General features: G+C 45.4%; 1 protein-coding gene across 1 annotated transcript; it reads right to left on the bottom strand.

Moving 5' to 3' along the window:
- Positions 1–776: 776 nt before the first annotated feature.
- DLST (dihydrolipoamide S-succinyltransferase) lies at positions 777–23604 on the bottom strand. The gene is made up of 15 exons (XM_079767870.1): positions 23471–23604; positions 22885–22918; positions 20220–20268; positions 17194–17249; positions 16977–17051; positions 16701–16756; positions 15782–15893; positions 13708–13863; positions 12518–12594; positions 11576–11673; positions 6875–7005; positions 4537–4610; positions 4154–4237; positions 3228–3395; positions 777–2321 (listed from the first exon to the last, which is right to left on the bottom strand). The coding sequence occupies exons 1-15, from the start codon at positions 23531–23533 to the stop codon at positions 2187–2189; spliced, it is 1368 nt and encodes a 455-aa protein (XP_079623996.1). The 5' UTR covers positions 23534–23604; the 3' UTR covers positions 777–2186.
- Positions 23605–23934: the final 330 nt, after the last annotated feature.

Here is a 23934-nt window from a genome sequence, read left to right as displayed (position 1 = left end):
CTCCCTAAGTCAGGCCAGACCACCTCCAACCACTGCTGCAGGTCCGAGTTGCTTCTGCAACGTCTGGGCCCCATCTATGCAATAAACACTGTACATGTGGCACTGTGCCAGGCTCTAGGTTTTGAATCCTGTAGTCCCAGACCTTATGGGGCTTACAGTTTACCTTCTTAATAGATTTACTAGAGAAATGAAAGCTTCTAGCACCAGGTCTGGGCCTAGAAAATTCTAAAATTCCTTTCATTGAACCCAAATTCTACCCTCAAGAGAGCCACTCTGTTCCTGGGACAGGCCTTCAGAGATGGCACCACTGGAAGCAAAATCAGCAGGCAGACTGTGTGGAAAGACCAGGCATATTTAAGCCTGGAGACGATCATGCCAGTCACCTGGAGTCAGTCTGTTAACTGTCCCTCTCCCTCACAGACCACCGCTCCCAGGAGGTAATCATTGGTTCTTACTGACCTTGGTATCCATCCCAGAAATAATGTGTGTTGGTGTTTGCAAGGGCCTCACAAAGGTGGGTGCCAGTCTCTGCCCAAGAGCCCGGCTTGCCAGGTTTTGAGGGGTCAACTGGAAGGAGGCCAGGGCACTTCCCTGGCTGGCAGACAGCCACAGTTCCATTTTTTGTCAAATCAGTGCAGTGTTAAGTCAGATATCACAGGGTAACGAAAGGGACATTATGTGGTTTTCAATGCCAATAATCAGTGTTGGAGACTTACACAACCTCAGTAACCGAAATGAACACAGAAGCAACAGGAACGCTGTTTGAGAACTTTTGCCCTTTAATTTGCATTTAAAGTCAGTTTCTTTAAATATTTCAGTTACAAGTTCTGAATAGTGAAGACATAGCAGATGCTGCAGGCACTCAGTATTGGCTCCCATCCCTTCCCCCCACCCGTCCCCCAGGCCTTACTTCTTCGAGATACAAGTGGGCACTCTGCACTAAATAAATGGCTCCCATGTCAAGTGTCAGCAGCCTCAGGCCTGAATGCAGTTGGATTGAAAGCAATGAAGCCTGGTAGCTTTCATGACAAGACGTGTACATTTAACCATGTTCCAACGAATTCCAATGATTGTGTCCAGACCCATTGGGCAGTACCTCAGCAGTGACATCGGTCACTTCCCCGTGTACTGGCATCTTGGGGCTGGTTCCCAGTCCACCCTCCCCCAGACCCGTGCTCTGCAGAGGAGCCAAAGCCCCACTTCCCAAGGGCCATGATACAGGAAAGAAAAGAACTGCCTCTTCAAGTCACATGCTCATACCAATGGAATTTAAAAGCTCAATCAATCTGAGCCTGTCCACAGGAAGCCTCGCTCCCCCCAATCCCTACCAGGCTCCACTCCATCCTCCACTGCCGTGATGTACTAGAATCGGCTCCAGATGAGAACAATGTGCTAGAACAGTTCCTAGCAACCTAGAAAGGTTGACACAACCATAGCTGTGCCAAAATGGGTTTTCCTGGTGTGAGGCTATGACAGAGAATGTGAGGGCAGGCCTGGGTTCTGGTCTCTTGTTTACAGCTTATGACCTCAGGGGGAATCTGCCCTCTTCCCCTCAACACTGCCAACATCCCTCCTACCCAGGTCCCCTGGCCTGTGCTTCCTGGAAGAGGTAGTAGAGGCATCTTGAAGTCAATGACAACTGAGAATGAAGGTGCATTTAAGCAGCAAAGCAGCACCTCTTGGCCTGTGGTCAATACCTCCACACAGGTGGAATCAAGTGAGAATGTGCACAGCCAGGGCAGAGGCTGCTCCGAGCATGGGAGGCACAATGCCCTCCCAGACAGCTCTGGAGAATACACTTTCAAAAGACTGAAACTTCATCACATGGTCCCCAGTGGTTTCCCTATAGTGTACTGGCACAGGGGAGAAGCAAAATGATCTCGGCAGAGGGTTAATGAAGAAAGGAAGGGATATTAATGAGCATCCGTTAAGGCTCTCTCTTTCTCTCCCTCAAGCCTAAGGAAGTAAGATATGCGTGTTAAGAGAGGGGTGCAAAGAGAGAGAGAGCCTGGTAGGAACACCAAGAAAGACCTGCGACTGCTGGTTATATAGTGCCCTGGCTTCCTTGCTTGAGGCCAACAGCATGTGCCTGTCTGTCGCCAGGCGAACCCGGGACCCACGTGGGGCAAAGAGAAGACTGGTTTTCAGTTCCTGCGTGGTCAATGTGTTGGGTGTGTGACTTCCTCCTAAAGGTCCATTAGGAGGATTCTGGGATCCTCTACCGCTGCCTTGATTTTTCGGAGGAAAGTCACAGCCTCTCTGCCGTCGATTAGCCGGTGATCATAGGTCAGTGCCACGAACATCATGGGCCGCACCTCCACCTACAGAGAGAAGAGGTTTATAGGTTGTCTGCAGTAGAAAAGCCCCATGGAAGTGGGGAAATGAGAAAAGTTCTGTTCCTTTCCTATTGGTGTTGCTCTAGATACAATATTTCTGAAGACCAAGCCTTATCCTTAGTGCAAAGCTCCCCTGCTTGCCCCACTCTGAAACAAAGAAAACAGGAGTCTCCGCACAACTGCCTTTTTAAACACACTCTGCCCTTGATTCGTTTTCTAAAGGAAAAGTTCCCCTTTCAGTCTGGCTTTAGGGTTATAAATTTAAACTGGGGCCCACAAATTCTCTGAAATTGTATGTAAAGTAGGGTGTGTGAGCATTTTCAGGGGGGAAGATCTATGATTTCAGACTCACAAAGGAGTTAGTGATCCGAAAAGGTTTGAAACAGTCCCAGATAATGTTCTCCTACCGACATGTCTTCCGGGGCCAGCGCCACACCCTGGGACTTCCTTCCCTGAACTCCCAGAGAACCTCTAGGCCTTACCCTCCACTTGGAAGCTCGTGGACTGCTCTGCATTATCCTTTTCCCAGGCAAGGATCAGGTCCCCAACTGTATCCCCACTCCCTACAGCACCAGAGAATGAAGCCGGCTGACTGTCCTGATGAAGGAGCAAGCCTTCCCCGCTCAACTGTCCTCAAACTTTACTGTGCATCAGAATCATCTGCAGGTTCTGCTTCAACAGGTCCAAAAGGGGGTCCAAGAATTTGCATTTCTAGTAAGTTCCCAGATGATGTTGATCCACACACCACAATGAGAATCAGTGCCTTAGCTATTAATTAGAAACTAAGAGATGAAACTTATGCCTAAAATTACAGTGAATCTCATAATTGGCATTTAGTAAGATTTCCTCTCATCACCTAGCTCCTAGGATATGGACAGTGATGGTTTTTACCTTGCCTCCCACAGCCACTGGCCTATCAAAGATGGCGTGCATGCCCAGGATGGCAGACTGAGGGGGGTTGATAATGGGTGTTCCAAAGAGGGAGCCGAAAACACCTCCATTGCTAATGGTGAAAGTACCACCATCCATATCTTCAATGGCGAGTTCATTCTTCCGGGCCTAAAAACAGAGATTACATCATTGCAATGTAAGGTCAGATGAGCTTTCTTCACCTAAAGGAAGTCCAGAAGGCTCATAGCTGAGGTCAATATGGCAAGTCCCAGCTGCAACATGAAAGTTGTTCAGCTGAGCCCAGCCAGCGTGGCTCAGTGGTTGAGCATAGATCTATGAACCAGGAAGTCACAGTTCGATTCCTGGTCAGTGCATATGCCCAGTTGCAGGCTCTATCCCCAATGTGGGGCATACAGGAGGCAGCCAATCAATGAGTCTCTCTCATCATTGATGTTTCTCTCTCTCTCTCCCCCCCCCCCCTTCTCTCTCTCTCTCTCTCTCTCTTCCTTCCTTCCTCTGAAATCAATAAAAAAATATATATATATACATACATGTGTGTGTGTGTATGTGTGTGTGTGTGTGTGTGTGTGTGTATATATATATATATATATATATATATTTTTTTTTTTTTTTTTTTTTTAAAGGAAGTTTTTCAGCTGAGATGCTTCACCAGAGGACAGACACAAGGCCTTCAGGTCCTTTTCTGTTCCAGCAGGTTCACTTGATGAGATCTTCAGTCACGAGAGCATGCTAAGCTCTGCCCGATGTCTGCACTTCAGCTCTAGTGGGTGAGAGGCTATGCACTCTCACGGAACAGAGTGAGGCTCCAGCTCCTGAGCATTGCTCACTGGCGAGCCCTGCCTTCCCGGGCTGTCTTCCCTGCCCTGCCCTGCAGCTAAAACACATCATGCTGCGTTCTACTTTACCTTCTCTCCCAGTTCATTGATGGTTCGCTCAATATCTGCATAATTCATCGTTTCCACGTTCCTGATGACGGGAACCACCAGACCCTGACAAAAGTGAAAAACTGTTTTCAGTTGCAAATTAATAGCACCCTTTACAGTTATAACTCCCTGACTCAAGTCAATGGTCTCCCCTTCCCAGAATATCTAATTACTCAATTTGATTGACAGAGTCTAAAATATTTAGGCTTGACATTAAAAGAATGTGGTATGTTCAAAAATAGGTTACTCTTATTCCCTTCTAAAAAGACAGGATTACAGACATGATCTGTGCCTAGCCGTCTGCTTCTTCACACAAATAAGGTGAGAATCTAAGATGAGAACCCCCATCTCCTGTCCCAACATACCCGTGGGGTGGCCACCGCAACACTGATGTCAATATAATCCCTATATACCACCTCTTTGGTTGTATCGTCAATCACTGCGAGAGAGAAAACACATGTTACATACAACTCCTGAGGCCTAGGCTGATGAGTAACAATCCACAGTGCCTGGTAGTGTCAGCTGACCAATCAGCATGAAAAGTATTGCACTACAAGTGGCAAACTCCTCTCACTCCCATACTAACCAATCGTAACATCTCCCAAGTGCCCTCACTGAGCCCGACAGCCTGAGCACAGGGCACCATTTCTTTGGCAGCCCTCGCATGTGCTCAGTCCCCTGGCTCACATATGGTAAGTATGCATTAAGTTCCCGTGAACAAGCCTTCCCTTAGCTGAGAACCGTTAGGCTTTGCCCATCTGCTGTCAACTCTCAAAGGGGACGAGGCAGGAGGGAAGGGTCTTCTAAGAGGTTCAGGAGGAAGCAGGGTAGTCTGGCTTTAATAGTGCAGCTTGAGATAGCAAACACCAGCTGCACATTTAGGTCAAGTGCTCATGAAAAAATAGGCTTGGGAATCTTTTCCACAGAAAGTGTATGTTGCATTGTTAGACAAAGACACCAGGAAAAGCATGTCAATGACAAAGAGGCCACAAGAACTCAGAAATGCCTAGGTGTACAGGCAGGCAGAAGACCAGAGAGAGCCAATCAGGAAGCAAAAGAAGAATGGAAGAAACAAAGAGGTAATATATGGGAAAAACAGACAGTCCTCCTATCTACCTAGGGCAGTGGTCGGCAAACTGCGGCTTGCGAGCCACATGCGGCTTGCGAGCCACATGCGGCTCGCGAGCCGTGGTTTGCCTCTCTGTTGACTAATGAGTTTACCGACCACTGACCTAGACTCTCGATTCCAATAATTACAGGCTGTTGTTCCTTGTGATTAAGCCCCTATCCCAGTGGTCGGCAAACTCATTAGTCATCAGAGCAGCAAACCGCGGCTCGTGAGCCGCAGTTTGCTGATCACTGACCTAGGGCATATCATTTGATGGAAGGGAGTAGGGCTTCTATTTCTAGATCTTTAGGGACCCTGACCTTGCTGAGGGTTGCAAAAGTGTCAATGTCACTTCTCCAGTCTTTCAGGGAACAGAGAAGTGTCTCAAAGGGAAAGAGAACTGCTTGTTAGGTCAATATTTCAATGACGTAGGTGAATAAAACAGAAAGAAAACGAGCACAATCTTCCAATGAGGCCCATCAACCAGAAATCAAAGGTCACCTGGAGCCTATGCCAAGTGTGGAAGTCAGGCCCCAAGATAACAGAGCCCTGGGGAAGGTGAGTGCCAGACAGAACATGAGCTTCCACCCTGACAGGAGAGGCCTGGAGAGCTGAGCTGGCTGAGAACTTCCAAGCTATACACTGGGAAGAGAAATCATTCTGTCCATTTAATGGGGACAAAGTTATTATGATACTATTAGTGGCCCAGTGCATGAAATCCATGCGGGGGTGAAGGGGTGTCCCTCAGCTCGGCCTGCAACCTCTCCAATCTGGGACCCCTCAGGGGATGACCAACAACCAGCATTCGGACATCCCTCTCGAAATCTGGGACTGCTGGTTCCTAACCACTCACCTGCGTGCCTGCCTGATTGCCCCTAACCACTATGCCTACTGGCCTGCTCGCCCCCAATTGCCCCCCCTTGCTGGCCTGATCACCCCCAACTGCCACACCCTGCCGGCCTGCTTGCCCCCAACTGTCCCCACCCCCGCTGGCCTGATCGCCCCCAACTGGCCCCCCTGCTGGCCTGCTCATCCCCAACTGCCCCCCCCCACCAGCCTGATCACCCCCAACTGCCCTCCCCATCTGGCCTGATCGCCCCTAAGCACCTCTGCCTCTGCCCCGTCCCCATGGTTTTGTCTGGAAGGATATCCAGAAGGTATCCCGGTCTAATTAGCATATTACCCTTTTATTAGTATAGAAGAGATTTCAGGAAGGTGAACCAAGAAATCCCTGAGAAACACACTCATGTTTTCACAGGTATGAAATTAAAAGTATGGCCTGCCGGGCCAGTGTGGCTCAATGGTTGAGCATTGACTTATGAATCAAGGAGGTCATGGTTCAATTCCTGGTCTGGGTACATGTGTAGGTTGCAGCCTTGATCCCCAGTAGGGGGAGTGCAGGAGGCAGCCAATCAATGATTCTCTCATCACTGATGTTTCTCTCTCTCTCTCCCTCTCCTGTCCTCTCTAAAATCAATAAAAATATATTTTTTAAACACAATCTGATGACCCCCACCCTTGTGTCTGTGGGAACAGTTCTGTGTCCATATACATACCTCCCAGGACCTCTGCAATGCTGGCCACCACAAACTCACCTGCATTTACAACAGGCTGTTCCTGCAAGGCAAAGGCTGAGGCCTTCACAAAGGCCGACATGAAGCCCAGTTTGAGGTTATGTTTCTTCAGAAAAGCATCTTTGTGCCGGGCCCTCATATCCTGGATGTTACTGCAAAAAACACATTACAAAGCAAACTGACTATAAGTGAAGCCTTGATTCTGACTTTCATACTGGTTTCCAACTCCATGTACACGATTGGGTAAGCTTTTCCCCTTCACTCTGTACCGTAAAGTTCAAGTTTTGAAATAGTCCACTAGAGGTCACACAATAACCTTCCTTGTTCTTTTACTAAGAAAACCTGGATACAAAGGAATCAGGTCCAAGCTTTCTTTAAGGTGGGCCGAGCCCTAGACTGGCTCCTTCATACTCCATAAGTCAGAGATTTCAGTGACAAGATAATATGTACTGAGCCAAACCAGTTAGGGTAGTGACAAGATAATATAAACAAGAATTCACACAGCACATCAACATTCTTGCCCTGGATGAGAAAGTGATTTCTAGCTACACTAAAATCATGAGCTACCTACCCGGGGGTGGGGGGAAGGGATGTTTTTAAGCATAAAATCCACAAAATAAGCAGTATTCTTTTTCTTATTATAATTTTTTTCTTTTTTTAAAAATATATTTTATTGATTTTTTACAGAGAGGGATAGAGAGTTAGAAACATCGATGAGAGAGAAATATCGATCAGCTGCCTCCTGCACACCCCCCACTGGGGATGTGCCCGCAACCAAGGTACGTGCCCTTGACCGGAATCGAACTTGGGACCTTTCAGTCTGCAGGCCGATGCTCTATCCACTGAGCCAAACCGGTTTCGGCTTATTATAATTATTTTATATAAAAAAAACACCAAACCTGATTACGGCTTCCTTGTGACATGCCTCCTATCTCCTAATTAAGACAAAAGCAAACGAACAAACAAAACCTGCACAGGTAAATGGGCTCCCTGTGAGCAAAAGCAGTCATCCAGAAGGGTACAGCCCAGTGTTCTTTTAAGCTGACGGCCAAGTCAGCAGATTCATTCTTCATCTCCCAGAGTTATCAGCTCCATCACTTGTTCCTTCAAACAGGTGCCCCACTACCTGAGAGGGTCAATGCTGGACACAAAGATAATCAAGACACAGCTCCTGCCCTTAAGAGCTGTTCAATGGGTGTGGATTCCTTGGTATTTAGGAACGTGGCCATGTGTGAACCTAAGCTTCCCAAGTGTGAGCAGCAGTGCCTTCTGAGAAGTCTCTACAACAAGATCAGCCTTTGCTCCTTCGGGACCGGGTTTCCTACATATACACCATGTACAAACTGCAGCTAGTGGAAAATGGCTTTCCCATCATTTTGCTGAAGAAACCCCAGTATTTATCGAAATACTGTTCTGTGATGGAAATCAAATTTAACTTTATTTCAGGCCCAAATGCTCAGCTCTCTCTTTCTCCCTATAATGGCCTAATTCAACATTAGCATGAAAGATAAGATGATATAACTTTAACTCATCCTTTCAGACCTTTTGTTTTTTAAAAAGGAAGTTTTCCTAGGAGGATTGATTGAGTTTAAATGTTTATTTTCCTGAGTCTAACCTTATTTAGTGCTAGGATTACCACCCTAAAGACATTACTGGTTCCCAAGACACAAGAGCTGCAGAAGAGGGAAAGAGAAGTGATCAACATCTCTGCTCTCAAACCTGCCCCAATGCTATTGTCTGGTCATTAAGTAGTTTCTATTTCAGAGCTCTGTCCTTGGAGGCAGAGGCTGGGACAACAGGGAGAGGAGAAGGTTTCTCAGAAAGGCCCCTTATGGGTTAGCTGATCAGCACAAGACCCAAAGGGCACTCGATCTAAACCAAATTACTGCCTCGAGACCCCAGGCCATCGTTAAATGACACCTCGATTAGCTGCTAAAAGGAGATGCAACTATTACTCCTACCTTCCAATCAACGCTGTTGAGCCAACTGAATCTTTCAAGGCCACAAATATTTACATGTTTTGTCTTAAGAAATTGGGTAGAATTTCAAAGTCCAATTCAATTTGTGCACAATTTGGCCCTAATGCATTGAAACCTAAGCTGCAGACTTTGTGATTTATTAGTCAAGGTTCTTCCCCACATCCGATGGACAGGAGAGAAATCTCTAGCTTGAATGACATCCAATCTTTTTAAGAAGCTTCACAACAGAATGGATGATATCTAGAGAAATAGGCCACAGAGCCCTCCTCTGCAAACAATGCACACTGTCAAAAACCATTCCCTCTGCTACACTTTTCAGATCGCTTCCAAAGGAAAACAAATTTCCCTAATGAAAAGTAGAGACTAAATAAACACTTAGGACCAAAAGAAACAAAGAAATGCCCTGAAGACTTGATGACTTACCCCCGAGTTAAATATAAACTCGTATTCCTGTTATTCCATTCCTTCTTATACACATTCCTCACCACAAATTTCTCAAATGTGTCTTGTGCTGTCAAGTCCACATTGTTAGCATCGTCTGGAACAATCTTTCTCCACAATGTTACCTGTGTCAAAATGCTAGTTGTGTCCTGGCCAGTGTGGGTCAGTGCAGCGAAGGTCTCGGTTTGATTCCCAGTCAAGGACATGTACCTGGGTTGCATGTGCAGGAGGCAACCAATTGCAGTGTCTCTCTCACATTTATGTCGATGTCTCTTTCTCTCTCTTTCTCTCCTTCTCCCTCTCCCATTCCCTCTCCCTCCTGCCTTCCTCCCTTATTTACCTCCCTCCCACCCATCCACTCTCTCTAAAAATAAATGGGAAAAATATCCTCAGGTGAAGATTAACAAGAATTAAAAATAAAAAAATGGTCCTAGCCGGCTTGGCTCAGTGGACAGAGCATTGGCCAGAGGACTGAAGGGTCAAGGGTTCAATTCCAGTCAAGGGTGCATGCCTGGGTTGTGGGCTCTATCCCCAGTGCGGGGCGTGCAGGAGGCAGCCGATCAGTGATTCTCTCTCGTCATTGATGTCTCTATCTCTCTCTCCCTATCCCTTCCTCTCTGAAATCAATAAAAACATATACATTTAAAAAATGCTAGTTGTTCTCTTTCCTCCAGGAAACCTTTCCTGACCTACCCTCCCTACCTCTGCTGCCACCTCAAAAACAAATGATATCCTTCTCTTTCCACTTCACACTCTTTGTACCCTTCTGACACTTATTTCATGTTTACCCACTAGACAGTAGACTCTAGAAGGGTAGGGGCTCTTTTCACTCATCTTTGTTTTTGTGTGTTTTTTTCTTTATTGATTTCAGAGAGGAAGGGAGAAGGAGAGAGAGAGAAACATCAATGATGAGAGAGAATCATTGACCGGCTGCCTTCTGCATGATTCCCACTGGGGATTGAGGCTGCAACCCAGGCATGTGCCCTTGGCTGGAATCGAACCTGGGACCCTTGAGTTGGCAGGCTGACACTCTATCCACTGAGCCAAGCTGGCTAGGGCTTCACTCATCTTTGTATCCTCCTAAAATACATATAATATCTTATACACAGTAAGTGCTCAAAAAATGTTAGATTTAACTATATTCTCTTCCCTAGAGTGCTGGAACTTGTAAACACCAAAGTCTTTTAAGAACATAGGTGAGTTAACAATTAGCTTACTACAGAAATGGGTATACAGTAAGTCCTCACTTGGTATTAACACTGCTAGGTTCTGTGACTTTAAGCAAAACGATGTATAAAGAAACCATTTTTACCACAGGCTAATTAATATAAACAAAGTTAAGTTCCTACAGCACCTCTTTAACGTTATAATGAAACTATGTTGAATGAAACAACTTTATTCGAGGACCCCAGTGTGCTAATTTGAGTTAGTTCCTTGATTTAGTTAATATTCTGAGGTTTTCCTTTGAAAACAAAACTTGCTTTCCATTTCACTATCAAAGGTGGGAAGGATGAAAGACAATACAAGCCTATGCCTTGTCACCCACATAGTTCTGAGTCGCTCAGGAATTTGTATGAGGCGCAGTCTCTGTGAGGGTGGGATACCCTGGCTCTGGGCACTGTCAAGTGGTTCTCCATCCCAGTGGTCAGCAAACTCATTAGTCAACAGAGCGGCAAACCGCGGCTCGTGAGCCGCATGTGGCTCTCGAGCCACAGTTTGCTGACCACTGCTCCATCCCAATGGGTAGGCCTCGGCATAAGCCTTCTTGGCCTGGACGCCCTATCTTTACTTTGGCAACTCACCACTAGTCATCAGAGTTTAAGAATATTATCAGTCTCGTTTATCAGAAATCACAAGGTTTAAGTATAAAAGTCTGAAAAGCCAAGTTTTTAAAATATATTTTTATTGAATTCAGAGAGGAAGGGAGAGGGAGAGAGAGATGGAAACATCAATGATGAAAGAGAATCATTGATTGGCTGCTTCCTGCATGCCCCCTACTCGGGACCAAGTTCACAACCCAGGCATGTAGCCTTGACCAGACCCTTCAGTCCACAGGCCAATATGCTCTATCCACTGAGCCAAACCGGTTAGGGCTGAAAAGCTAAGTTTTCTAGGTCACAGAGGAGACAGGCACAGTATTAGCAGTTAACGAGGGAATGACACCAGTCAACAAGCAATACAAAGCAGGAAGTACCTCTTCCCCGCTCAGTCAGTTTTGGAATTAGCACTAGGTGGGGATTGGGGCAAGTTCAAGTGTCCTCCAAGAACAGGTGTATGGATATAAGAGGAACAGAGCTCTCACCTCATGTCAATCTCATTGAAAGTCGTCAGCATTGCACATGTATTCTGGGCCTCCTTCAGACGCTGAGCAATACGTAGCCGCATCCTGCTCATTTTCTCCTGAAAGTGAAAGTGGGACCAAATATTGACAACCTGGGTCTCTTTGGACCAAGCACTCCCCATTTGGTCTGTGGGAGTAGATGGCCAGGACTATTAATATCTAAGTACAACGAGAGCGCCAGCCTTCCTCTTTCCTGTGGCCTTGCTCCTCTGAGCAAGAACAAGGAAACAGAGACAAAAACTACTCATTTAGACTCATTTTAAGTTTGACCAAAAATGGAGGCCCAGGAAATGGTTTGATTTAAAAAACAAAACCCATTTATAGAAAGGAAGAGTGTGGTGTAGGGCTAGTCAGCCAAGGGATCACTACAGATAAGGCAATTTCTAGTGTTAAAGACTTGCATGAGAATAGCTACTTGTGGAATGGAAACTCTGAAGCAATAAACTTTTGAGGCTATAGTATTTTTAGGAGGCATTCTCTCAGGCAGAGAAACCCACACTCTTGACCATACTTCCTTGAGGTTTATGTCTGCCCCTGATAGCTACTGCTACTGTGAGGCCTCAGCTAGGTATCCCGGAAGTATAGGGATAGAGCTCACTAAACCACCTCTCTGAAGTGTGTTAATGCACTCTTCCCTCCCACGGTACTAAGCTACCATCCCTGCAAATAATTTACTCACCCAAGACAATTCAGTGGTAGCACAACATACTAGGAAAAACCACTGGACAAGTGTTCACTCAGGTCCTAGTCCTATCATTTGACAGTCCATGACTATGAACAAGTCACTTCCCAAACTCAGTTTCCCTGTCAAGGTCAAGAGAATAAGCAGCCAGCCAACCAAATGCAGGCACCACCATGCCCACACTCCACTAATCTCAACATGCCCCTCTGCCTGGGGCTTACCCGATGTTCTGAACGCAGACCTTTAACAGCTCCTGGCTCAGCTACTGGACGAGCAGCAGTGGGTTTTACCGCAGACACTGAAAACAAAGAGTGGGGGGACAGCTGCATCAGAAATGAAACACTTACTGAGTAGGTACCAGTGCTTTCATACTGTAGTCACTTAATCGTCACGACATTCTGGGGTAGCTCTAGCCCATTTGGCTCAGTGGATAGAGCGTTGGCCTGTGGACTGAAGGGTCCCGGTTTCAACTCTGGTCAAGAGCACATGCCCGGGTTGCAGGCTCAGTCCCCAGTGGGGGGTGTGCAGGAGGCAGCCAATCGGTGATTCTCTATCATTGATGTTTCTCCCTCTCCCTTCCTCTCTGAAATCAATAAAAAAATTTATATATATATATGATATTCTGGGGTAGCCCTGGCCAGTGTTGCTAATTGGTTAGAGCGCCAGACTATGCACCAACGGGTCGCAGGTTTGATTCCCATTCAAGGGCTCTTACCTGGGTTACAGGTTCAATCCCCAGCCCCGATTGGGGCGCGTGCAGGAGGCAACCAATTGCTGTGTGTCTCTCTCATTGCTGTTTCTCTCTCTGTTTCTCCCCTTTCCTCCCTCGCTTTAACTCTCTTAAAAAAGAAAAAAAAAAATCAATGAAAAAAAATATCCTGGGGTGAAGATTAACAAAACAAAACAAGATATTCTGAGGTATATTGGTACCATTCCCACTTCACAAATGAACAATCTGCTCAGAGCAGTTAAGTAGCCAAAAGTCACACAGCTGTAAACAGAAAGCTGGGATGCAAACCCAGGTGTTCTGATACAAAGTCTACAGTTCTTTCCACAAAGTAGGCAACAGAGCCTGTTCAGAGGCATGATTAGTCTCGGACTTTGCTCGGTGAGAAAACATGACGTTAGGTGAGATTGTTCTTCTCCCACATAAAGATACGTGGGAGCCCTGCCAGTGTGGCTCAGTGGATGAGCTTCGACCTATGAATCAGGAGGTCGTGGTTCAGTTCCCAGTCAGGATACATGCCCAGGTTTCGGACTCTATCCCTGGTAGGGGGCATGCAGGAAGCAGCCGATCAATGATTCTCTTTCACCATTGATGTTTCTATTTCTCTCTCCCTTTCCTTCCTCTCTGAAGTCAACAAAAATATATATTTTAAAAAAAACAAGACACATGGGAGTGAAGGCTTACCTGGTTTGCTAGCAGAGGGCTGTGGGGGTGAGGGCACCGGTGGCATCTGAGTGGGTATGGATGCTGCGGGGGAAGGAGGAACTGCTGATGCTATTGGTTCTGCCTTTGGGGCTTCGGCAGCAGGGGCTTCAGCTGGCTTGGCCTTAGCAGGAGCAGCTGGAAAACAAGAAAAATAGATGCCACTGTCTGGAATGGAAAGCAACCAAATCACCGATATAAGTAGAATTTAGCAGCAAAATCTCTATCTCCAATCAATTAACAAATGCTTACTAGATATTCGCTATATATGCAAGGCACTATATAAGGCACCATTCTTCTATTCTCCAGGGCTCCTAGCCTACATAAGACTAACTGAATTCAGCTGCCTCCCTAATTTCATAAATATCTACTGATCATCACATGTGGAAGAATATAGTTAACTATTAAAAAAACAAAAGTTTAAATAATCAAGTGTTCATTTAGACTTAAGAGTTCAAAGAATTTCATTGGATGATGCTTATAAGACAATGAGATGGTCAAGTAACAAACTCACAAGGTTAAATTAGATGTTTATTTTTATCTTACCCATCTGGACATTATATTTGGTTTTATATTTTACTTAGAACTATTTTTTTAAAGGAATAAATGATCAAAAGATGGAATTCTTCAACTGAAAAGTCAATCTTCTTCACTAGCTTTCTGCTGCACGTTCTTTCCATTCTGGGCTTCTATACTGCCCTGACCAATCTCAATGATGCAATCTACCATCTCTCTGCTATATATTTTAACAATGAGAAACTTTAGTATATAGCATTTAACTGAGAATTAGGAAAAAAGTTACTTTCTGTTCTATTCTCTAATACTGACTGTAAAGTCCAGTACAAATTCATTTGCTTACTTCTCATTTATTCCCAAGAGAAATACCAACCCTCCCTACAAATGTTATGGGAACAGATGTAAAAATATTACACTGAATTCTCCATAACAAACACCAGGAAACATTGCTTTTTCTCACTTCTCACTTTAGAACAGTAGCTCTCAGCTCTGGCTGTGTATCAGAATCACTTGGAGAGCATTAAAAACCACACACATGCCCTAACCGGTTTGGCTCGGTGGATAGAGCGTTGGCCCGCGGACTGAAGGGTCCCAGGTTCGATTCCGGTCAAGAGCATGTACCTTGGTTGCGGGCACATCCCCAGTAGGAGGTGTGCAGGAGGCAGCTGATTGATGTTTCTCTCTCATCGATGTTTCTAACTCTCTATCCCTCTCCCTTCCTCTCTGTAAAAAAATCAATAAAATATATTTAAAAAAACACCACACACACACACAAGAAAAACTATGACAGACAACCAAGATCTTGTAATCCCAGATTTAATATATCAGAATCCCTGGACCATGGAGTCTAGGCATTTGTATTATTTTTAAAACCTCCATGTGTTGCCAAAACCGGTTTGGCTCAGTGGATAGAGCATCGGCCTGTGGACTCAAGGGTCCCAGGTTCGATTCCGGTCAAGGGCATGTACCTTGGTTGCGGGCACATCCCCAGTAGGGGGTGTGCAAGAGGCAGCTGATCGATGTTTCTCTCTCATCGATGTTTCTAACTCTCTATCCCTCTCTCTTCCTCTCTGTAAAAAATCAATAAAATATATATGAATAAATAAATAAATAAATAAAATAAAATAAAATAAAACCTCCATGTGATTCTGATGCCAGGTTTGGGGAGGGGAAAAAAAATCCCTGTCTTTAGAACTTTCTTGATTTCTATCATATTTTAAAGAAAAGGTCCAGCATAAGAAACATACATGGAAAGAACAGAATACTATGAGGTTTATTTATTTAAAAATATTTTTTTATGCCTAGGCTGGTTTGGCTCAGTGGATGGAGCGTGGGCCTGCGGACTGAAAGGTCCCGGGTTCGATTCCAGTCAAGGGCACATGTCTGGGTTGCGGGCTCAATCCCCAATGGGGGGCATGTAGAAGGCAGCCAATCAATGATTCTCTCTCATCATTGATGTTTATGTCTCTCTCTCCCTCTCCCTTCTTCTCTGAAATAAAAAAAATAAAATAGGGTAGGACAACTAGGGGAACTTCTTTACCGCCAGTTTTCCTGAGTGTGAAAAGAGGAGTGCCTCCTTCTACTTTTCCCCCATCAGGTACCAAAAGAGATTCAATAACGCCATTTGCTGGTGATGGAACCTGCACAGATGTCTGGAAAAGGAAAACAGATGGAGAAAGAGTCCAAATTTTTACTCAGCATTAGAAAATTAATTGTACAGATCTCAAATATGAGTTACAAAAGTTGCAACACAGATATACAAGACCATGCATTAAAAAATGCCAACGCAACACTTTTAGGATGAGAGTATGACAAGTCAATGTTATTGTGAAGATTCACTCATCGCTCTTTCTGTCCTTTCTCAGAAACATTCAGTTCATAAGTTTCCAGGTGATACTTGAAAAATAAGTGGCAACAAATCGTGCAGGCTTTTACACACAGGCACAAAGAGCTACAAAACTATTACTAAAGTATATAGTGCATGCACCTAGAACGGCAATTTTCAACCCCTATGCTGAAGCACACTGGTGTGCCCCAAGAATTTTTAAAACATGCAATATTTGACTATTTAGTCAGGGGCACTGACCTCTTTTCCCTTAAATTTTAAATAATGACAACAGACAACACAACAGCAGTCATCCAGTGTGAATGAATAAAACTATACCTATTTTTTTGTCAGAGTGGCAAAAATATAATACATTTTTTTGGTGTGCCATAGAATTTTAGTAATTAGTTTATGTGTGTTGTGAGATAGGAAAGGTTGAAAATCACTGACCTAGAACAATCTAAAATTAACTTTTTTTTTCTTTTTAATGAGCTATTCCAACATTTTTACAACTGTGCTTAGAGCCAGTTAAAGATGATCTTTAAACAACAGTTAAAGCCCTGTTTCTTTTATTAAGTTAAGAAACCAAGGAGAGACCATAAAAAAAATTGGCACTAATATAGGCCAAGCCTACCTTGTCAGTTTCAATCTCACAAACCACTTCATCTTCTGCAACTGTGTCTCCAACAGCTGAAAAAATAGTCAAAGGCTACCTGTCAGGAAGGCCCCAGTAGCCACAAAATACCCTTTTACAGATGTAAGACCCCTTTCCTACAGGGCCAGGATCAAGTAGGCCACATGTGAAGAAAAGGGTGGAGCCATAGGTTCTACTGATTATCATTGAGGGCGGGGGGATAAGACAAGACTTTTAGGAAGTATTTAAACTTAAGTGAGAGGGCACTAATCTTACCTTTCTCCCACCTGACATCCCCTTCTGTGACAGATTCTGCAAATGCTGGGGTTTTTACTGTAATCACATCATCCTCTAGAAAAAGAGCAAAAAAAAAAAAAAAAGGAAATCACACGTAATCCATATTTTTTTTTCCTTCAATTAAACTCAGACAATTGTTCTCTTCCCATTAAAACTCCATTCCCAAGAAGGCAGGGAGCTGAAGGCAGGTACTTACTGCACACAGCCGTAGTTCTGAAGAAGCGAACACTGAAGACACTACTATTGTTAATGCTAGAAAAGAAACAAAAGTAAACACCTTTGGCAAGTGAACCACTCACGTGTTAGGCACCAGGGATCACCTTCCCTTTAAACCAATGATTCTTGACCCAGGGTGCCCTCAGTGTCACCTGGGGAACTTGACTAGGCCCCATCCCGAGAGTCTTACTTGGCAGGTCTAGAGCAGAGCCTGGATTGGAAGACTTGAGTGCCCTAAGTAGTGAGCTCATTGTCTGAGTCCAGGACCCTATTCTGCAGTGAAATTCTCTCACAAAATACTTATATTTGGTTCTTTGAAGAAAAATATAAGCATCTTGGTCCTTTGCACACTCACCAAAAGGACTTATCTTTCTGATCAGGTTTTTTTTCCTTAACCAAATCCAAGTAAAATCAATTGCATGCTCTTGTGATACTGCCCTTGTGCCAAATATAATGGAATTTCTGTCCATAGGATTACAAATTTAGATTAGATAAAGCAGCTAGATGAGAGTTAACTTGGAAGTAAAATAATAAGGTTATTCCCCCATGCACCAAAAAAACCCCCACAAAAAAACCAAAAACCTCATATGGTGTCTCTTCATATGGACTCATTAAAGAGGAACCTCAGAAGACCAAGGTATTTCTTGATATGGCACTAACTTTAAATAATGTAAACCAGAGAATGCTACCACCTTGTATGCCAGAAAGTGTTAACAGTGGTTACCTATGGAGAGTGGGAGGCGTAGATATATGTATATGGTATGTATGGTTATCTGTTACAAACATACACATTTTGGGCGAGTGCTTCAGACTGATGGGGACTTGCACTTTGTGCATTTCAGGACTGTTTGTAATAGGAAAGCACCTTTGTAATAGGAAAGTAAAACAGATTTAAGTTGCCTTTTGATATTTTTAACCTTTATAAAGTCAAAATAAAATCTATGTTGAACCAAGGAGAAAAAAATGTAAGTTATAACAAAATACAGACCACAAAGTGTTCTGTATAAAGTTTATAACCATGTATAAGTACGTGATCATGGGCAAGAACCAATGGGTAATGCAGAGACTGCTCTGTGAGGACATCCAAGAACCTGGAGCACTGGCTGTCTCTGGGAAGAGGAACTCGGTGGCGCTGGAGGACAGGAATAAAGTCTTCTCGTAGACACTGTTTGCTTTTGAACCATGTACATGTATAACCTATTATATAAAAATATAAAGCCAAAAATAGTTTCACAATAAAAGATTTTAAAAATAAAGTAGGTAGCCCAGCCGGCGTGGCCATGGTTGAGCATTGGCCTATGAACTGGGAGGTCACGGTTTGATTCCCAGTTGGGGCACATGCCTGGGTTGTGGGCTCAGTCCCCGGTGTGGGGCACGCAGGAGGCAGCCCATCCGAGATACTCTCTCATCATTGATGTTTCTATCTCTCCCTCTCTCTCTCCCTTCCTCTCTGAAATCAATAAAAATATTTTTTAAAAATAAAGTGGGTAGCTTATTCACAGAAAAAAATACACAACCAGCCCGGCCAGCATGGCTCAGTGGTTAAGGGTAAACCTATGAACCAGAAGGTCATGATTAGATTCCCAGTTGGGGCACATGCCTGGGTTGTGGGCTCGATCCCCAGTGTGGGGCAGGCAGGAGGCAGCCAATCAATGATTCTCGATCATCATCGATGTTCCTCTCTCTCTCTCTCTCTCTCTCTCTCTCTCTCTCTCTCCTCTCTCTCTCTCTCCTCTCTCTCTCTCTCTCTCTCTCTCTCTCCCTTCCTCTCTATAATAAATAAAAATATTTATTTTTTAAATGCACAACACAAAAGTTATTAGATTAGGCTATCACCCAAATCTAATGTGTAATCTAACCCCTCAAAGTTTATGGTTTTAAAAAATAATTTACTTTCAAATAGTTATTTGTTGTATTTATTGCATGTAGGTTTGTAGTTGCTCTAATTTTCATAGAAATTGCAGATGAGTAGCACATTTTGAATCTAAGTAATTTTTTCAATTATAAAAGTACTAGACGTTCACTGTAGAATATTTGGAAATAGCAAAAAGAACATTTACAATGAGATTATACCAGACAGTAGAAAATGGAATCGTTTTATAAACTGCTTTCTCCCCCCCCTCCCCCCTCCACTTATAGTGTGAACATGCTTAACCAATCTCTGTTGTTTGGCCATTTGAGAGAAATCTGGGGATACCAGGATTTCTTTAGTACAGATTCCTAGAAAATGGAATTGCTAGATCAAAGGTAGACACAGTTCAAAGGTTTATGAATGCCAAATTGCCCTCTAAAAATAACACATCATTTTATTTTTAAAAATCCCATTGAGATGCACAGTGAAGAAGGAGCTAATCTGCTGACCCTTCATTTTAAAGATTTCCCCTGCAGTGAAAGTAGCTTGATAGCTGTTTACTAGGTAACTAGAGAGCATCCTCTTACCACCACCTTGAAAATACTTGGAAGGGAAAGTAACATTAAGCAACATTCATAAGCAGAAGTTAACCTGAAACACACATGGGTGGCCTTTGTCCAAACTTTGCATTATGCAATAACATTCCCTCCAAACTAGTCAAAGTCCCAGGACTCAACAGACTAGTCTTTTGCTTTTACTGTTTCTAAAATAAATAACTATGCTACATCAAGAGGATACTCTCAATCTCCACAATAAATGTAACCTCCAGCCCTTGAGCTGCACTTGTATCCAACCAGAATACTATTTAGGAGCACCTTTCTATATCTATTAGCCATAAAAAGAGGATTCCAACTCCAGTTTCATTATAATCTAAACACCTTAGGACAGGCACACTCCTGGTCCAGCACGTGACGTGGGGCTGAAGCTCAAGGTACATCACATATCATACATTAACATCAAGGCTAGGTCTAGGGACTCAACATAATTCTAGAATTCTAGCCCTGGAAACCACTGGAGAAAGCAAATGGTCGCATTTATAAGTGATATCTGAAGTGCCCTAAGGCCAAATAACTGTACTCCCCAGTGATACTTACGCGATCGTCCTCCTGTCAGGGTAACCTGGTCCCTGACATAAGGAGACCCCTGCAAGAAACAAAACAACTCTTAACCAACAACTCTTATCTTATACAGGATACCTGTTGGGAATGAAAAAGAAGTCCGTTCACCCTCTAACTCTGAGAAAGAGTAGTATCAACTACAGGCAACAATATAATCTTTATCACACACAGACCTGATTCTCAAACTTTTCCACCAAAGTAACCATAATAGCAGAGAGCAGCAGGTGTATGGGGTTGAGAATGGGTATGTGCTGAGGAGGAAAGGGGAGAATTCTAAGGGCATAGCCTGAAGTAGTCTTATCTTATTTACCTTAAATCCGTAAGTTTTTATTATCCCTATTATGTTTTCCAAATAAATTGTCTCTACTCCCCCAGTCTTCAAATACAATTGAAGCCTGAGAAAAGACACACAATGGCTTATCCTGTAACCACACACAGCCTAATGTGAGCAGCAGTGGGAATGTTTGGTCTGGGTTTGTTTCCCTGGTTACTTAAAATGCACTGAGCTGGAAGTCCTATTGCCCTAACCCTAGTAGCAGAGACAGGGTCACTTTAGGCCCAAGGTCTCCAGCTGGTCCTAGTACTCAGCAAATTATCCCTCCTTTCAGTTTATTGTCTCTTCCTGAGGTCTTCTAATCTGGTAACATGCAAAAGGTGGGAGTCCCTTTCTGCCCCACCATCCTTCTCACAGATCATTGCATTTCCCCAGGTGATAACTAAGTACTATAGCTGCCTCACCTGAATATGTTCTTTCATTTTCCCAATCTATTAACAATCCTTTCTGAACCAGGGTTCGGTAGACACCAAATGAGAGATATCTCTCTTGTGCCCACCTCCGCACAAACATCCCCTAGGTTTCAGAGTCAAGTAAGTCACCTATGTCCACAGCCAATGACTCTACAGCACAAATCTTAAGTATAACAGCATGTTTTGAGCTAGAACAGCCAGCAGCCCATGCTGATTTTTAGAACCCTGAATCCAATTTAAAGTTCAGCCTACAGCAAGTTTCACTTGTAGGGTTTATAAAAAAGCTTTCACATAATGACCTCATTTTGATTTTCCTGTCTCACCATTCCCTGAAGTAGAACCACCATCTGCCACTATTCCCATTTTATAAGTAGGTGAAGTTGCTAGTCCCAAGGTAAAGCCCTAAGCCACAATGCAAACCCCAAGTCCAAGGCTCTTTCCAGCCAGACAGGCTTCCTTAACATTTCTGTGACTAGTCAAGTCTCTTCCTGCCTGAAAACCTTTGCACAAGCAATTCATTTTACTTGGAATATTCTCTTGGATAACCCTATGTGCTCTTCAAGGCTTGGCTTAAATGATACTTCTTTGGGAAAACCTTAACTAACATTCCCACAGCACTCTCCACCTTCCCAAGCTGGGCTACATCATCCCACCCTCTCCTTACACCCTGCTCTTCCCTTTCACAATGTAAGTACATCCTTATGTGTGCATAAATGTATAAAGGCTGTTTCTCCAGCTAGCACATAAGATCCTTGAGGGTAGAGACCATCTCTATTTCATCACCTACAACAGTAGTAAGAACTCAAATAACCTATTGAGTCCATGAGGAGTCAGGCTTGACCAATAGTAGACTGAGTGACCTTGGTCAAAGCATTTAACCTCTTAGCCCTGGGTTCTTCATTTGTAAAATAGAGAGAATACTTCTTGTACTGTTTCTTAATGATTAACTGAACAACGCACAGAAAGCACTCAGAACACTGCTTGGCACACAGAAAGCCCACAACAAGATCGACTCATTCAACAAATACTTATTCCAGGAATATAAACAATTATTGGGATACAATCTAAGTTCCTTCCAGTAGTCTCTACACCATACCATCTTCTATCACATGCCACTATCTCCCTTAACCAAAATGCTCTGGCCAAGTCACTGATGTATTTTTTTTCCAGTTCCCAAGCACTGCTAAGCTCAGGGACTTTGTACATGCTATTTCCTTCCCTTCTCCTCCTCTTCACTGGGCTGGTTTCTGTCACAGCCTCTGGGTAACAGCTTTAATACCACCTATTAAAGAGGACTCTTGCCCAGCCTAGCCGGTTTTGCTTGGTGGACAGAGCATCGGCCTGCGGACTGAAGGGTCCCGGGTTCAATTCCGGTCAAGGGCACCTGCCCAGGTTGCGGGCTTGATCCAATAAGGGGCTTACAGGAGGCAGCCACTCTCTCTCTCTCTCTCTCTCTCTCTCTCTCTCTCTCTCTCTCTCTCTCTCTCCCCCCTCTCTCCCTCTCTCCCTCTCTCCCTCTCTCCCTCTCTCCCTCTCCCCCTCTCCCTTCCTCTCTGAAATCAATAAAATATATATATATATTTAAAGAGGACTCTTCTGTCCACCTTCATTTGCTTAGCAATTCACACTTTCTTTCCCACCAGAGTGTAAGCTCCAGGCAGGCAAGAATTTCCAATTGCTGTATCCCTAGAGAGGGCCTAGCTAGTGTCTGACACACAGGAGAAACTTAGTAACTAGGTACTAAATGAATAAATGACAGCTGTCGTTACTAAGTAGCATTTGGTTTCACTCCTATCTATCTGAACATTATGTGGAGAAACTCAGGCACCCCGATTTCCTCACATCCTCCTCTGCCCAGGAGGAGAACATTTCAGGGGACAAGGGCAGAACTTACCAGGCAGGGAACGTCTCCCTAGAGGGCAGTTCCCCTGTTGAGAAAGAAGACATCACCGACGTCACCCAAGATGAAAGGAGGGGAGAAACAGCTTTTTCTCAAGTAAAGACTCAAAGCTCTCCAGGTGCTGGTGACAGGTGAATCCCGTGACTCCCAGGGGTACATGCAACAGCCACGGCTCTGGGGTCTCCGTCAGCACACTGGGCCTGCCCAACACCTCAATTGCCCGGCGGGAGGGAAGACCCCTCGACTCGAACGGGAGAGAAGGACGGGCCCCAGGATCCCGCCGGGGCTCGCGGCGGCGCCTCCCAAACTCTTGAGTCTCCGGCCGGGGCGGGCGCGGCTCTAGACCACTCCTCAGCCCGGCCGGAGGGTGGGGGGCGGCAGGGGCCGGTGCGCCGCTGCCTCGGGAAGCCGAGGGGCCCCGGGCTCCGCCAGACGACCCCGGGCCACCCGGCCCGCGGCCTCTGCGTCCCAGTGCCCTTGGTGCCCGGCCTGGCCGGCGCGCCCGCCCCTGCCCCCCAGCAACCCGCCAGCCCCCCGGCGGGTTTCGCCCCGCCGCGGCCCCGCCCCGGGTGGACCCTACCTTCTGGAAGGCGGAGAGCGAGCGGCTGAACGCCCGGGACACGCAACGGGACCGGGACAGCATCGCGGCGGCGGTAGTGGCGGCGGAGCTGAGGGCGGGCGGACACCGGATATAGGGCCCGGCAGCAACCGGAAGCGGGGCGGGCCGGGGCACCGCGCGAGGAGGGGTGCGCGGAACGAACCACTGGCGGCGGGGGCCGCGGCGCGGAGCAGCCCGAGTGACCGCCGAGTGACCCAGCTGTGGGCGATGTGCGGCCGCCGAGCTGCCCGCCGGCCTGGCCGGTCCGCCCGAGGGCGCCTGCGACTGTCCGGCGACCCGGTCGTCCTCGAGGTCCCGCACCTCCCGACCTCCCCGCGGAGCTGGCTCGGAGCTGGGCGCCCTTCTCCGCGGGGTGCCGGGGGCACCGCGCCTCCCTCCTCCCCGAGACCGACCGGCGAAGAGCAGAAGGCGGGCACGGACTTTGA

The sequence above is a fragment of the Cnephaeus nilssonii genome (genome assembly GCF_951640355.1).
Source record: "Cnephaeus nilssonii genome assembly, chromosome: 4".
In the NCBI taxonomy this organism is placed as follows: Eukaryota; Metazoa; Chordata; class Mammalia; order Chiroptera; family Vespertilionidae; genus Cnephaeus; species Cnephaeus nilssonii.
This window is presented reverse-complemented; position numbering and strand designations above follow the sequence as displayed.